This window comes from Artemia sp. Qi Xiang Cuo, chromosome 5 (assembly GCF_049724085.1).
Source record: "Artemia sp. Qi Xiang Cuo chromosome 5, ASM4972408v1, whole genome shotgun sequence".
NCBI lineage: Eukaryota > Metazoa > Arthropoda > Branchiopoda > Anostraca > Artemiidae > Artemia > Artemia sp. Qi Xiang Cuo.
The window spans coordinates 84,084,325-84,099,271 of record NC_142798.1 but is presented as its reverse complement, the minus strand read 5'-3'; the positions used below and the strand labels follow the sequence as shown (position 1 = coordinate 84,099,271).

Here is a 14,947-nt window from a genome sequence, read left to right as displayed (position 1 = left end):
GTGACTAAAGTGATCGAGTGTGTAATATAGCCAAATACCTCTGTTGAAGATTGCGGTGCAAATCAAATCGGTTTCTCGAAGGGTCTTGCCTGTCAACAGGCCCATCAAATTCTGTCTAACATCCCTGTTGACACGCAATCCAATAATGATTCAGTGTTCCTTAGTACAGTTGATATTTCGAAGGCGTTTGATTCTGTGAATCATCATCAAGCAATTGCTTCTTTGATTAAAACGGGAATTAATAAAAATGTATGAGTGACGCTTCTTTATTGGTATTGTAATTGTGTTGTTTTTGCTAAATGGAATTCGAGGCAGAATGCTCCAATTCAAATAAAAAGTGGGGTCCACCAAGGGAGTGTGCTTTCGCCCAGCATATTTAAGTCGGCTATTGCTGATGTTCTTGATGGCCTTTTGCCTACTTCGTTTCTTAACGGTGTGGAGATAACGTATCTCGCGTATGCTGACGATGTATTACTGATTAGTAGAACGCGCGAAGCTCTTCAATCTAATCTTGATAGGCTCTTGCATGGCTTTTCTAGTAGTGGTCTGCGAATTAATAGCTCAAAGTGTGAATTTTTAGCTTTTAACTGTGGTTATCCAGTTTCTGTTTTTATCGGTACTTGTGCTATTTCTCCCGTTGATTCATTTTTGTATCTAGGAGTATGGTTCGCTTGTACGTTACATCCACTGTATATATAATAGGTTATATATAACCTAATTATATATACAGTGGTTACATCAGACAAGAGAGGCAATATGCTGTTAAATAGTGGAACGTTTCCGGTCTAGTTACGGTTCGATTGTACCAAATCGGGATAGATTTTGCTGGAAAGATCTTGGAAAGATTTTTTCGTCTTGTGTAGCGCCCCACGTTTCGTGTTTGTCGGGAGTGCTCCTTCTCCCGACAGGAAGATATATGTCGCGTCTTAGAAAAAAAAATTACTTTATTTATTGTAAATATTTCCTATATCTTCCTTCTAGGCACAGTAATTCAAAAATAATTCAGAATTTCCATGTCCGGGATTCTTTCCATCATTTGGATAGTATTGAGCTCCGTGCTAAGCGTAAATCAGCATTAGTATAGTCATGCCTTGTGCCTCTTTTTTGTGAATAGTGTTGAGAGAGAGAGAGAGAGAGAGAGAGAGAGAGAGAGAGAGAGAGAGAGAGAGAGAGAGAGAGAGAGAGAGAGAGAGAGAGAGAGAGAGAGAGAGAGAGAGAGAGAGAGAGAGAGAGAGAGAGAGAGAGAGAGAGAGAGAGAGAGAGAGAGAGAGAGAGAGAGAGAGAGAGAGAGAGAGAGAGAGAGAGAGAGAGAGAGAGAGAGAGAGAGAGAGAGAGAGAGAGAGAGAGAGAGAGAGAGAGAGAGAGAGAGAGAGAGAGAGAGAGAGAGAGAGAGAGAGAGAGAGAGAGAATTTGGGAATTTGGGAATTTGGGAATTTGCATTCCCAAAAATTCTTTTTGGGAATGGAAAACTGAGTATGCAGAAAGGTGATGGAAAAGCAACGACCAAGACCAACCTTTTCAATGTCTACTCTCAAACTGATAAAATTCTGCAAAAACTTTATGCACCATTTTAAAGTGCGAATTTGGTCCTGCTCTGCTTGTGATAGCCAATTTTCAAAAACAAATATCTTAACAGCAAGAATTTGTTTGGATGTGGCCCATACTATCAAAATGACAGAAATATTTAAATTATGAATATGGGGTAAAATTCTAGTTTAGAGGCTTCTTAGAAATTTGCTAAGTAGTTGATTTAGGCAAATAAAACTTTTAAGAATAAATCTGGGACCAAAAATATACCCTGCAAAGGTATTGCTGAGCTACTACGTCTACCCTCTTCTTTCTTCTTGGACTTAGAAGATGGTATGCATGACAGTATTTGCTGAGAGTGAAAGCTGAGTGTATTTTCTCTACAGGTCTTAACCTGTAACTTATTATTATTTGTAAACGACATATGAGTGCTCAGAATAGTGAAACGGACCAAGCGCGCGGCGGAAGCCACGCGCACGCAAATTTTGTTTGATTTATCTATTTATTTTTTTATTATCTTAAATTTTTTTGCTAATTCGAGAAATTTACATTTAAGTTATCTCCAACCATTAGTAGCCTATTATAATATTGCTCTATCCCAGGCATGTTTAAGCCGATATTAGCATCTGTCCCCGGGCTCAAAAGATTACTTATCTATATCGATCCTTAGTCTATCCAACCTTTTTGGATAATCAATGGGATAAATTATCGTTTTCTTGAGGATTCAGGTATTATCAAGGATTGATCCGAATCGATCCTGTTTGCCAAGAAACGGCAGGGATAATTTATCCTTCTTGTCGAATAAGTGATCTTTGACATTTGTAACGCATTAGGCTAAAAATAAAGATGATTCAATTAAGGTAAATTAAATAGAGGATTGGTTAAGTCCAGATTGGGCTAATTTAAAAAGTAAATGTCTTTTTAATATCTTGCAGTGACCAAAGACAAACATCATCTTTTTCTTTCGTCTCTTTTTTGGTCTTAAAAATATGGCAGACGTAAAGCCTTTCAAGACAGCCTTTGTCTAGGCTTTCTTAAATTTTTTTTTCCTGCGTACGAGGTGGTAATGTCGCTGATTCGCTCCCAAATTTTGTCCCTGTTACAGACGACTCCTACGCCTGTAGAGTTCTTCAACATACTAAGTTTCAAACCAATCAGGCCGTTGAGTATCACCTTTTTTTGCTGCCCTGATTTCAGAAGACTCGAGTAGAGCTGTTTTAAGTATTAAAAAAATATAGACAATGAAGATTGTGACTGAAAAAAAAAAAAAATCAAAATCTTGCTAAGCTAAAGGTAAAAAACCTATCTTACTTTTTTGTTGTTATTTTTTCCTTATAAATGTAAAGGGTGTTACCCAATTTCGCACCAGTCTCCTTGCAATTTTTCAATTTCCACTCCTTAGGCTACCATTATTTCTTTTATATTTGCATAGGCATTTGCTAATTACTTTAAAATACCAGGGACAGTGACAATGAAATCGGAATTTTTTAATGGGTTAAGTGGGAACTTACACATCCAAATATTTCTTTAAAAAACGGAAAAAATCAGGAATTCAAGTTTGATTGAAAAGAGCTCCGTATACAGTGCATTTTTTTATAGTAGCGGCTGCTAAATTTAAAAGAAAGAAAGAAAGATGGACGAAAAATCTGCAAAAATAAAAATAAAATAAATAAAAACATATAGCACCCAGCAGCTTAAAAATGGGTAGCTTTTCTTTGAAGTTGTAACTGTCTTTTGGGAATCGTCAGATTGTTATAATTGAATTTTCACGGACGAAAAGATTTGTCAAATTTAAATTATTAGTTTTTGCGAACACTGATTTAAATGCGATTCTGTCCTGCTTCCTTAATTTTGAAACAACCCAGTGAAAAATCATAGGAAATCGCGAGTTTCAGGTATGCATATACCTAACATGAGTTTAAGGGGCAAAATATGTTATTAAATATGTTTAAGGGGCAAAATATGTTATAGATATGGTTAAGGGGCAACATATGTTATAAATATGTTTAAGGGGCAAAATATGTTATTAATATGGTTAAGGGGCAAAATATGTTATAAATATGTTTAAGGGGCAAAACATGTTTAAGGGGCAAAATATGTTATAAATATGTTTAAGGGGCAATATATGTTATAAATATGTTATTTTAATTTCTTTGGTCCTTCAATACATTTACCTCGAAATAAACATACTTTCTTTCAGAGAAAGAAAGTATACTTTCTTTGTATATTTCTTTTGTACTTTCTTTGTACTTTGTATATTTCTTTCTGTATATTTCTTTGTACTTTCTTTTCAGAGAAATTATTTAAAATCGGTTTTAATATAAATCCAGTAGTGGTTTTTGCCCTCATAATCTGGGGAGGGGGGCAAGGTATGTCACAAAAGTGCATTATAAGATAAAATTAATTTAATGTCAGATGTCAGAAATAATAGGGGGGCAGCTGTACCTCCTCAGTCCAGGCCTAAAACCGCCAGTGTATAGAACTCGGAGATGAGATTTTCTTATCAAATCTCTTTATAAACAAATTGGTTCGATCCAATTCCCCTCCCCACCTATTTGTCCTACCTACAGGAATACTTGCTAAGATTTAGGGCAAGCAACATCAATAGCCGCGTTCTATCGAATAACACATTTGAAACTTAGTGATACTAATAATCGATTAACATTGTGGTGTTAATTGGAACTTTTACCCTAACTTCCTACGATGAACCAAAATCCTGAGCTGTGATATTAATTACATTAGTGGAGTTTTGTTCCATTTATATGTCTTCTCTCAGGTGACGATACAAAGTTCCAATCTTGTTAAAGAAATAATATATAGCTGTGATTAGTTTTCTATTATTTGTGACATGTTTTTAGGCATTTCTTTCTTAAGCGAGTAATCGGATAGCTTTTCTAAGGCCTCGTTTGATAAATATGTCACTAGGATTTCTTAATTTATGTCTTTGGCGAGAGAATAAATTGCAATCTTTTCATATTTTGTTTGTAGTTTTTGGATGTGCTTTTCGTATTACTTTTCTTTTGTTTGAGCTTTTTTGCATATTTTCTTTCTCTGCTTTTTTTATACGTTTAAGTGTCCTGTTATTGTATAGAACAAGGCTGTGCTCAGTGGCGCTTCTGACCTCTCTTGCGCCAGGGGAAAAACTTTGATTAACTCCCCCCCTGTCCCCCAAAAATTTTTAGACCAAGTTTTATTAAAATTTTCCTTTATTGACAAAATTCTCCATTTATAGAAATCTGGGTTTTCTTACTTTACTCTCTGTAAAATTATTAATTATCTCGTCCCGATTGAAAGCTTGTAACTCTTCGCGTTCATTACTCATTAACGCAAAATCATTTAGTCGCCACTGGCCCATAGTTGATCTATTTTCGCGCCCTTAAAATTTCTGTGCCTTAGGCAAGTGCCCCCTCTATTCCTCCTAAAACCGCCCCTGCCTGTGGCTGGTTCTAAATACCACCCCGATAATACGCGCAAGTAGTAACAATGGGGAGAAGAGGAGATAAGCTCAAATATTAAGATTGGCGTGAGAATCCTTCATCTCGACAATATTGAAACGAAGAAAAGAAATAGGAAAATAAAGCGGAAAGAGGAACAGAAAATGGAGTAAAATTATTATAATAAGCCTAGTCATGAACTAATCTGTATTTAGCTCTGCAAAGAGGTATGAGTCGTTGAAATTATAATATTAAAAAAAAAAAAATAGAAAAATGGGTTGGAAAGAAAAAAGAAAAATAATCACTCCCATATTATATTGCATACAATCATCGACTCCTGCACACACTACCCTTCAAGAGATCGATATTTAAGTAGGTAAAAACCCAAAAGTCCTGGCAATAATAATATTAATTTAATAAGATAATTAAGATAATTATTGCCAGGACTTTTGGGTTTTTACCTACTTAAATATCGATCTCTTGAAGGGTAGTGTGTGCAGGAGTCGATGATTGTATGCAATATAATATGGGAGTGATTATTTTTCTTTTTTCTTTCCAACCCTTTTTATACAGAAAAATATAAAACTTAAGAGAGAAAGAATGGCTCCCAGTTATAAAATAGAAATTCATTGACTCCTGCTTACACTCATCACTTAGTTCCGTTCACTTAGTTCCGTTCACATTCCCGCTCTTCTTCTCCAAATGACATCCTGCTACATAATTTCTGACATTGTAACTCTTAAAAGAATGTTCTTTTTATGATTTAAACTAGTCAAACAGTTCGTGGTAATGTACTGTAAGTAAGGAGCGACCCAGCTCAATTGTAAACGAAACTCTAAAAACGGAATTTTGACACCAATAGATACATCAAAACAATCAGATTTTAATACTGATTTCAAATATATAAGTTTTATCAAGTTTAGTCCTACCCATCAAAAGTTACGTGCCTGAGAAATTTGCCTGATTTTCGAAAAAAGGGGGAAAGACCCTTTAAAAGCTATAGAACCTTAATGAAAATCGCACCATCAGATTCAGCGTATCAGAGAACCCTACTGTAGAGGTTTCAAGCTCCTATCTGCAAAAATGTGAATTTTGTATTTTTTTTGCCAGAAGAAAGATCACGAACGCGTGTTATTTGTTTTTTGTTTTTTCCCAGGGGTGATCGTATCGACCCAGTGGTCCAAGAATATCGTGGGAGGGCTCATTCAAACGGAAACTGAAAGTTTTAGTGCCCTTTTTAAGTGAACAAATAAAAATGGAGGGCAACTAGTCCCCCTTCCACGCTTAATTTTTCCCAAAATCACCCGATCAAAATTTTGAGATAACAATTTTGTTCAGCATGGTCGAAAATATGAAAACCATGTCTTTTAAGATGACTTAATCCCCCAAAGTCCCCGGGGGGAGGGCTGAAAGTTATGAACTTTACCCAATGTTTACATATAGTATTGGTTATTGGGAAGTATACAGACGTTTTCAAGGGGTATTTTTTTCTGGTATTGGAGGGAGGGGTGGGGGTTATTTGGGAGGATATTTCCATGGAAGAAGTTTCCATGGGGGAAGGGACATTTCTATGAAGGGGGCGCCAGATTTCCTAGCATAATTTAAAACAACGATCAGAAATTAAATAAAAAATAAACAAATTTTTCAACTGAAAGTAAGGAGCAACATCAAAACTTAAAACGAACAGAAATTATTAAATATAGGATTGGGTTCGCCCCCTAGTCAATACCTCGCTCTTAAAGCCAATGATTTTTTTAGTAATTTCATAAAAGCTATTTATTCTAATTAACGGCCTTTGTAATTAAGGGGTCATTTTTAAAGAATTGGAACAAAATTCGAACTTCAGCTTAAAGAGCGAGGTATTGACTAGGGGGCGAACCCCCTAATATACGTATTAAAAATATATGGATATAGAAGTTAGTTACGTAAGTTAATTCGTAAGTAACGTATATATTACTAATAAAAATGTTCGTAAATAAAATTAAACAACATTCGAAAAAGCCATTTAACCAAATAAAAGTAAAATTAATATGCAAATTTGTTTTAATTATTCATGTACGGTGAGCCAAAATCAAAACGTCCATTAATTCAAAAACGTTCAAAAATTAAGTAAAAAAAACAAGTTTTTTTTTTACTGAAAGTAAGGAGCAACATTAAAACTGAAAAGGAATAGAAATTATTCCGTATATGAAAGGGACTCTCCCCTCCTCAACGCCTCGCTCTTTACGCTCAAGTTAGACTATTTCTCACAAATATAATTTTTAAAACAAAAAAAAGCTTTAGCGTAAAGAGCGTGGCGTTGAGGAGGGGACAGCCCCTTTCATATACGCAATAATTTCTATTCCTTTTCAGTTTTAATGTTGCTCCTTACTTTCAGTTAAAAAAAAACTTGTTTTTTTTATTTAATTTAAACAGAATTCAAGTAAGTAAATGTAACGACACTTTGCTTGGAAACCCTAAAACTTTCGAGAATTAAGAGTGAGAGATTTTGACGGTAAAAGTTGAGAAAATGGCCTTTTTGTTAGGTTGGAAATTTGACAACTTTGCATAGTTGAAAGTTACTTTACATTTAATCAGCGCACAATTATTCACAGCTATAGAATCAACAGTGTGGAAAAGTATGGGGACAGCTATTTGGGACTTTTTGGGAGGAGGCTTTGAGCCCGCCATTATTAAAAGCGTCCAACTTTTCATCGCGTATATTCTGTCTCATAATTTCTGGAGAATAAAAATATTCTTTTTATGATTTAAACTGCTTTAACAAAACTGAAGTTAGTGAAAACTCTAATGGATAACCATGTGATTTTATGAATTAAAAGTAAGAACTTTTGAAAATTTGCGATTCTCTTGTATATATAAACTAATGAATGAAAACTTCAAAAATAGTTAAAAAAAAACAGAATCTATGAACAAAATCTATAACCCTATAATCTAATCCAGAATCTGTAAATTCTGGATTAAATAAAAACACTAAACCGTAGAAATCCACAAAAACAATAAGCGTATTAAGAACAGGTAAACCAGACCATATAAAAACCTTCATCACTGTTAAGCCCCCCTCATCAAGAATGGCTTGATAACCTATAGCTATGATTTTGTTCTGGGTTTCACTATTCTTGTTAGTTGTAAAGCGGTGAGGGTTATCCACTCTCGACAGCTGAGTGTACATCCTAGCGTGTCAGTTGTTGCGCCACGCTTGATACACTCTCCGCTACGCATAGGCGTAATTTTGCCCCGCTGTGTCTCCTTGCATCACTTGCAGAACACTTAAACCACGCGTGGCACGTGGCGTACATGATTTTCGGAAGTGGGCAGCACTTCGTGTGAAACGGTAAGAATTTTTTTATTTATAAATAAACTTTGGTCTAAAATGTTTTATTTAGTTTTTTATTTTCTATTCCTTTTATAGCAAAACTCGTTGTCAAGAATTGGAAACCGTTGCACTTGGATCAAATAGCTTTTCCCACCGATAATGTTGGACGGATCTTGGGAGAAATGACAAATATTGCAACATTGAAGATTAATATTAAAAGGTGAGATATTTTTTTTGTTTTTTAAGATTATAATTGCATATACTACTATACTGTCAAACAAAGCCTTGTCATTACCAGATTCACAAATCAAAACACATAAGTATGAGCCAGCTTAATTTTGCGCATTCGCTGGCACGGATGCCATCTTCAGGCAGTCGCTGCCATGAAACGCGTATTCAAAGAATGGTTTCATGAACATCAGTCCTGTGCTGTGGTCTCCTAAATTTAAATTAGTATAAATTAATTAAATAAATACAATAATATTAATGCCACAATTAAATTTAAATGTCTTTTAGTGTACACGTAAAATTTTAAAACTAGAATAGACTCCAAACGTCCTGAAAATAAGGGGAAGAGCTAGGAGGAAATCCTCTCCCCTGAAATTGGCCTAATGGACTTCCCATTCCATGAAAAAAATTTCAACACTATTGCCTATAAATCTTTATAAATTTTATAAACTTCTGGGTAGTTTCAAGTTTCCCCCATTTCTTTACTCGCACCCTTTCTTTGCCCTTCAGACACAAAAAAAAGAAGGGAATTGGGGGAACGTTTGATAAGGCAATGCTTAATATTATTAATTATTTCAAATCACAGAAAGTGTTAATCAACAACAATCTGTATAATTGCTCACGTTTATTAAAAAAATCAAATTTATGGTTTTTAATAGCCTCAGCAAGGTACGTATACAACAGCTTATTTTGCAGGGCCTGTATTTTGGGAGTGAAAATGAAGTGAGCGGAAGTGAGCGGGAGTGAGTGGGTCGCTGGAAATGAAAAGGTGAATTAGAATTAAACTAAACCTTTAAACAGATCATTCTTAATGGAATTTAGTAAAAAACTGAAAATTTAACCTTTTCTGGTTCAGAAGCGTGACCAGTTTAATAGCTTTCTTTGAGTACAGAAACTGTGGCAAAGAAATCTACCGGCTGGTTAGCCATTTTTACCAATTGAGATCGACATTTTCGAGGTAGATCATGAAACTCGATAAAATCTTGGAAAAACCCTTGTTTCTTGATCCTACAACCCCCTAAAAACGCAACTAGAAAAGGAGAACTGCTTGGAAAGAGAATACAGAACCAATTTGGTTTATTTAGATTTGGTGTTATTTGGTTTTCACTCTCCTTGTTTTTTTTTTTGTTAAATGGAGTATTATTTTGTAAATGGTGCGAATTTTTTTCTTCGATATTCGGCACTTACTGATCACAACCTGGCCTGCCGTCGGCTGATCTTTGGTTAATGTGGTTTGTTTTGGTTTTGTATTTCACCGATAAATTATTAAATTTGTTAACATTCTCACTTGTGTATACATTTTTCTGGATTCAAAGCAATTTTGTAGTTTTCTACCTAAGACTATCTCTCTCTTCAGTGTCAAAAGAGAAAAAAAAATTCTCGTGTACATGGATTATATGAATGGCAAAGTCATGTCACTTTAGCAGAAAAAAAAGAAAACTTTGCAAACACACTATTCTAATCAATAATGTCTTATTTTAAGAATAGGGAAAAGCTAAATATAAACCTTGAAATTATTTTAAATAAGATAACCCGATAATACAAAATTAGCAAAAAATACCGCAAGTGCACGAACGGTATGGATGATAAGTTAGTTACTTCAGCAGAAAAAAACCTTTGTAAATATAAATTTTTAATCAGTACTATCATATTTAAATTGTAAGGAAAGGCTAAATATAACCTTGAAATTTTTCTAAATAATGATAACCCGATAGTAGAACATTAGTCACGAACATAGTCACGTACACGAATGGTAGGGATGATAAGTTAGGCGTTACACGAATGGTAGGGATGATAAGTTAGGCGTTTCAACAGAAAAAAACTGTAAACAAAAGTGGTTATTAACAAGATTACTCGATAATACAGATGGCTCCTTTGTTTTATGTTAATATATTTGTTTATTATTTGAATTTTCAATGACAAATTAGTTGTGGGGCGGCTTTCAGGTGATTTAAATTTTCCCTCATTTCTTATGTACGCTTAAAGAATAATGTGATTAGATCTCGGAACTGAGTCAAAGAAGTAAATCAATGGAATTAAATTTTTACCACGGAACTATGAGAAAGGAATTTCTCTAGGGTTTGGCCATCTCGTTCCTATCCCGAAAATATTCAGGTTTCCTTAATCACAGCTATCTCAAAAGTAATTTTCTCAAAATATTTCTTTATTCCCTTTATCATTAAAAATCTTCGTGGAGTTCGTAGAAATTTAAATAAAATGTGACACTAAAAAAATAATCTAACTTTAGAATTCTACTAATTTGGAATGTGTAATCTTTTAATTTTGCTGTGTCTTAATTTCCCACTAATATTAATATTCAATCAACATAGTTCGATCATAAAAACAATTCCTTTTAATACATATCCTTTTGCTAAAGTAATCTTCAATTGCAAATTGAATGTCACTGGTTGACAATTTTACCACGTAGGGACTACTTGCAAAAATTTCCGTTTTTTTCATTGGCTTAAAATTTCACACACAAGAGCCAATCAGGTGATTTAATTTTTTTACTGGCTTAAAATATCAGAAGGAATGATAGCCTGATTACACAACAAAAATGTACACGAATTTCCCAATTTCTCATCGAATTAGTCAAGATAACCAGTTCCTTTGTTGGTATGTATAATTTACTAAAATAGTTTTCAACAACAAATTAGTTGTCATCGTTTGACACTTTGTTGATTTTAGTAGTCAGTCTTGATAAATTCATTTAGCAAATTAAGGATTAGACACCAGATTTATCAGTTTGAACTTATGACATTATCTTTTAATCTTGTTTTTCCTTGTTGCTTAATCTCGTCAAAAATGAACAAATATATAAAAGAAAAAAAAAATATTTTACTTTCTATTAAGCAAACTAATGAAATAGCGACTTTTAACTGGAATATGTCGTATTACAATTTTTTCGGGTAATTTATTTTTTGTCTTTCCGAAAATCCAAAATATTTCGTTCCAAAGCAAAGAAAGGGGGATTACGGTATATAGCTCATCAAAATTTCAACTGTTTCGCAATAGGGAGCTGTGAATAGTGCCTCGAAAAATTATCTCATCATACTTTTGCATAAGAGGAATATTTTTCTAAATTGTCTTGCCTTCAAAAACGGATGGAGGGGGGGGGGCAATTAATAACCATTGGATGTTACTATCTAGTCATTTAGACGCCAATGAAGGAGGCATAATTTTGTTGGTTTTGCCATTTCCAAACACAGGAAGGCCCTACGTTATAGTTTATGTATGGAAAACAACCTTTTCAGGTCTTTCCACCTCTTGCTTCTTCCATTTTGTAAGTAAGCAGCCTGAAAACAGTGGCCAATGATATCCTGCTAGGCAAAGAAAAGATGCGGCGACTCAAATTAAAGATAAGGTCTTGAGAGGAGGGGAGAGTCAAAATTTTAGTGTTTTATAACATGGAATTGTAAAATATGCCCCTAAAACCTGATGTTCAAAATTTAAAAACCTATTTCAGTAAAGAAATATAACACTATCCCAAAATGCAACCAAGCTTTTTAAATCTAGGTCAAGAATTTTCATTTTCTTTTGCTCTATTTTTTCAATATTTGCGGAACTTTCAAAATCGGTGGGAGGGGAGGGCACATTTCGGTGCCCTTACCCTTGCTCGGAAAAGCACTCTGTAATATTTACCTAAGAAAGCAGTCTTACCAAGTCTTTTTCCTCTTTTATTTTGAAATCTGTAAACAAGCAATAATCTAAGAAATTACTCAGTTACTCAAGTATTCTTAAAAATAAAATATTTGTTTTCATTCTTTTAGTTACATATAAGATAAGTTGAAACAAAATGTCACTGGTTAGAACGACTTTTTTACTTTAAAATAAATGAATAGTTTCGTTTATTATATTCATTTATTTTCATAAATGAAAATAAAAGAATATAAAGATATAAATCCTATTTCTCTAAATTAGTTTCTGCAATTTTTACAATAACTAAGTGCTTTCTCTCTAAACAAAGAAACCGAACTAAATTTATATTGACATTTTATGGCATGAAATGGTTAGAATGACTGAATGGTTAGAATGGCGGTCAGTGGCTAGAATGACTTTACTTTAATTCTAAATAATTACTTAAGTTGAAATAATTTACAATACATTTGAAATAAGTTCTTCAGTTTTACAAAAGGTAAATGCTTTAATTCTGCAAAACAAAGCAGTATTAAATAAAATGATTTATTATTGTATTTAATCGTTAGAATGACTTTACTTTAATTTTAAATATTACACTGAAATGAAATAAATTCTATTGTTCTAAATAAATTTCTTCAATTTTAAAATAGGTAAAAGGTTTTCCCCTCTGCAGAAAAGTAGCATTAAATTGATGAATCATAAGAATGCTAAAAAGCGCTTTAATATAGCAAAACCTTATTAGATGATAAAAAATAATTTAATGAAAGATGTAAGAAGGAAGAAAATCAGAAATGATTTTCGGTAATTTTTCGGTAATTTTTTGTGTAATTTTTCGGTAATTTCGTTCGATAATTCTTTTGACATTTTACATTTATGATATTTCACATTTTCTCGTGATAGTGCGTTTTTACTGATTTAATAGTGAGTTTTATTCTAGTTATTTCTGTTCGTACCCAAAAAAAAAAAAACATTCAGTTCCAAGACATACTTTCTAAGTTGTATTACTTTCAATTTTTCAGGAATTGCGAAAAAGTTGCCAGAGAGCTCAAAGAAAAGCTACTAAAAATTCTGTTACCCCAATCGAGGAAGATGCTAAGTAGTTTAGGATGTCCCTTGGATGAGGTAAAGGATTTTCTTAAGAAAGTAAACTTGTCAAAGATGGTATTTTTTATATACACTCATATATAATACATATATTATGATAATACATATATAATACATATATTTTAATATAATACATATACTATGACACCAATATTTAATATCGACTGGAAATTTTAAAATAACACCAATTGATGACATTAAAATAACGTCATTCCGCGATAGAGTAGAGGGGGATATTATAGAGTAGAGAAGACAAGATCTTTTATTTACAAATTACATGATAAATAATTTTCTAAAAAGGAGGTAGAAAGGAGGAGGGCACGTTGTTTCGGCCATAAACAGTGATGAGAAAATGCCACAATAACATATAAAGGGTATCAATAAAAAAACATACAAGGTAGGAGATAACAGAGGAGGCTACCCCAGCACGAGAACACCACAACAAAATTCATATAAATATCTAACATTCATCAATCACAACATCTAGACAAAGAACTATTTTTGAAATACGTTTTTTCAAAGAAAATCGGGTCTTGAACCTTGGGAACATTTCTACTAAATTAAGTTTATTTAAAATATGAAGAATCTGGTATCTGATTGAGAATCTAGCTCTTTCTGATTTAATTGGGGGAAGGCGATGCTTCTTGGAGCAAACGTGGTGGGCAGTGGAAGTGAAAGTCTCAATTATACCCAAATCCTGGAAATAATTTGTTGAAGATTGGATATCACAATACCACATTGCTGTATGCAGGTCTTTCAGTTGTTTGAGATTAAGTATATTGAGAAAAACATAAAGTTTGAGTTTCCGAGAGATGTTTAAGCCTCACAGGGCGATGAACAAAAGTGCCCAGAATTTTCTAATTGCCTCATTTTGAATTATCTGAAGAAGTTGCAGATGGACCATAAATGTGTTAAGATAGATTACAGGGCAATATTTAAGATATGATTCAATTAGAGAATGGTATAAAATTTTAAGGATGGAAAAAAAAACACATGTTTCCATCTATGAAGACAGCCTAAGTTATGGGCAAGTTTCAATCATAGCGTTTATCCCTTTCAGTCACTACTTTGCCCTTTCAGTCTCCTCTGTAGTGAATAGTAGTTTGTAAGTAATAGTTCTGCACAAATTATGACCGTTGCAGAGTCAATAAACAAATTACATTATTAGTATCAATTTCAAATAAATCTTCAAACATATTAAACTTTAAAATTTCATAATGCGGATATAAGAACCAAAACTATAAATGCGAACTGGAAATATTGTGAAGAGGAATAATTGTGAACTGGAAATACTGAAGTTCATAAATACTTGAAAAATATTGGTGCGATTTCGCTGACATTTTGACTAAGACGTTTTTGCGATTTTGCGATTTTGACTAAGACGTTTAACTCTCCAGTCATGGCTTTTCATTTGATCCCTAAGTTTTCAATTTGAAGGAATTTATGAGCCTTATCCTCAGGTAAATTCAAACACGAATAGGCTACTGGAAGAAAAAGTGCAAATAGAATAGTGATAGACGTGAAAATAGGGAAGTGATAAAAGTAGAAATTTGGTTTTAAGTTTGAGGATGTCGAGCTAATACATTTGTTGCAAGAAGCAAATTCGGGGCCATATACATAATATCAAACAGTTCGCGGTAACGAACTGTAAGTAAGGAGCGACCCTCCTCAATAGTAACCTAAACTTTAAAAACAGGAACTT

At 33.5% G+C, this 14,947-nt stretch overlaps 1 protein-coding gene across 4 annotated transcripts in view; it reads left to right on the top strand.

The window, feature by feature from the left end:
• Nucleotides 1–14,947, top strand: part of dve (SATB1_N and homeodomain domain-containing protein dve) — a 172,454-nt gene that overhangs the window by 145,227 nt on the left and 12,280 nt on the right. For all 4 annotated transcript variants that reach the window (XM_089089048.1, XM_089089047.1, XM_089089049.1 and 1 more), the window contains 2 exons: nucleotides 8,371–8,494; nucleotides 13,161–13,263. In XM_089089048.1, the coding sequence (XP_088945174.1) occupies nucleotides 8,371–8,494; nucleotides 13,161–13,263 (227 nt within the window). The remainder of the gene's footprint in view (nucleotides 1–8,370; nucleotides 8,495–13,160; nucleotides 13,264–14,947) is intronic.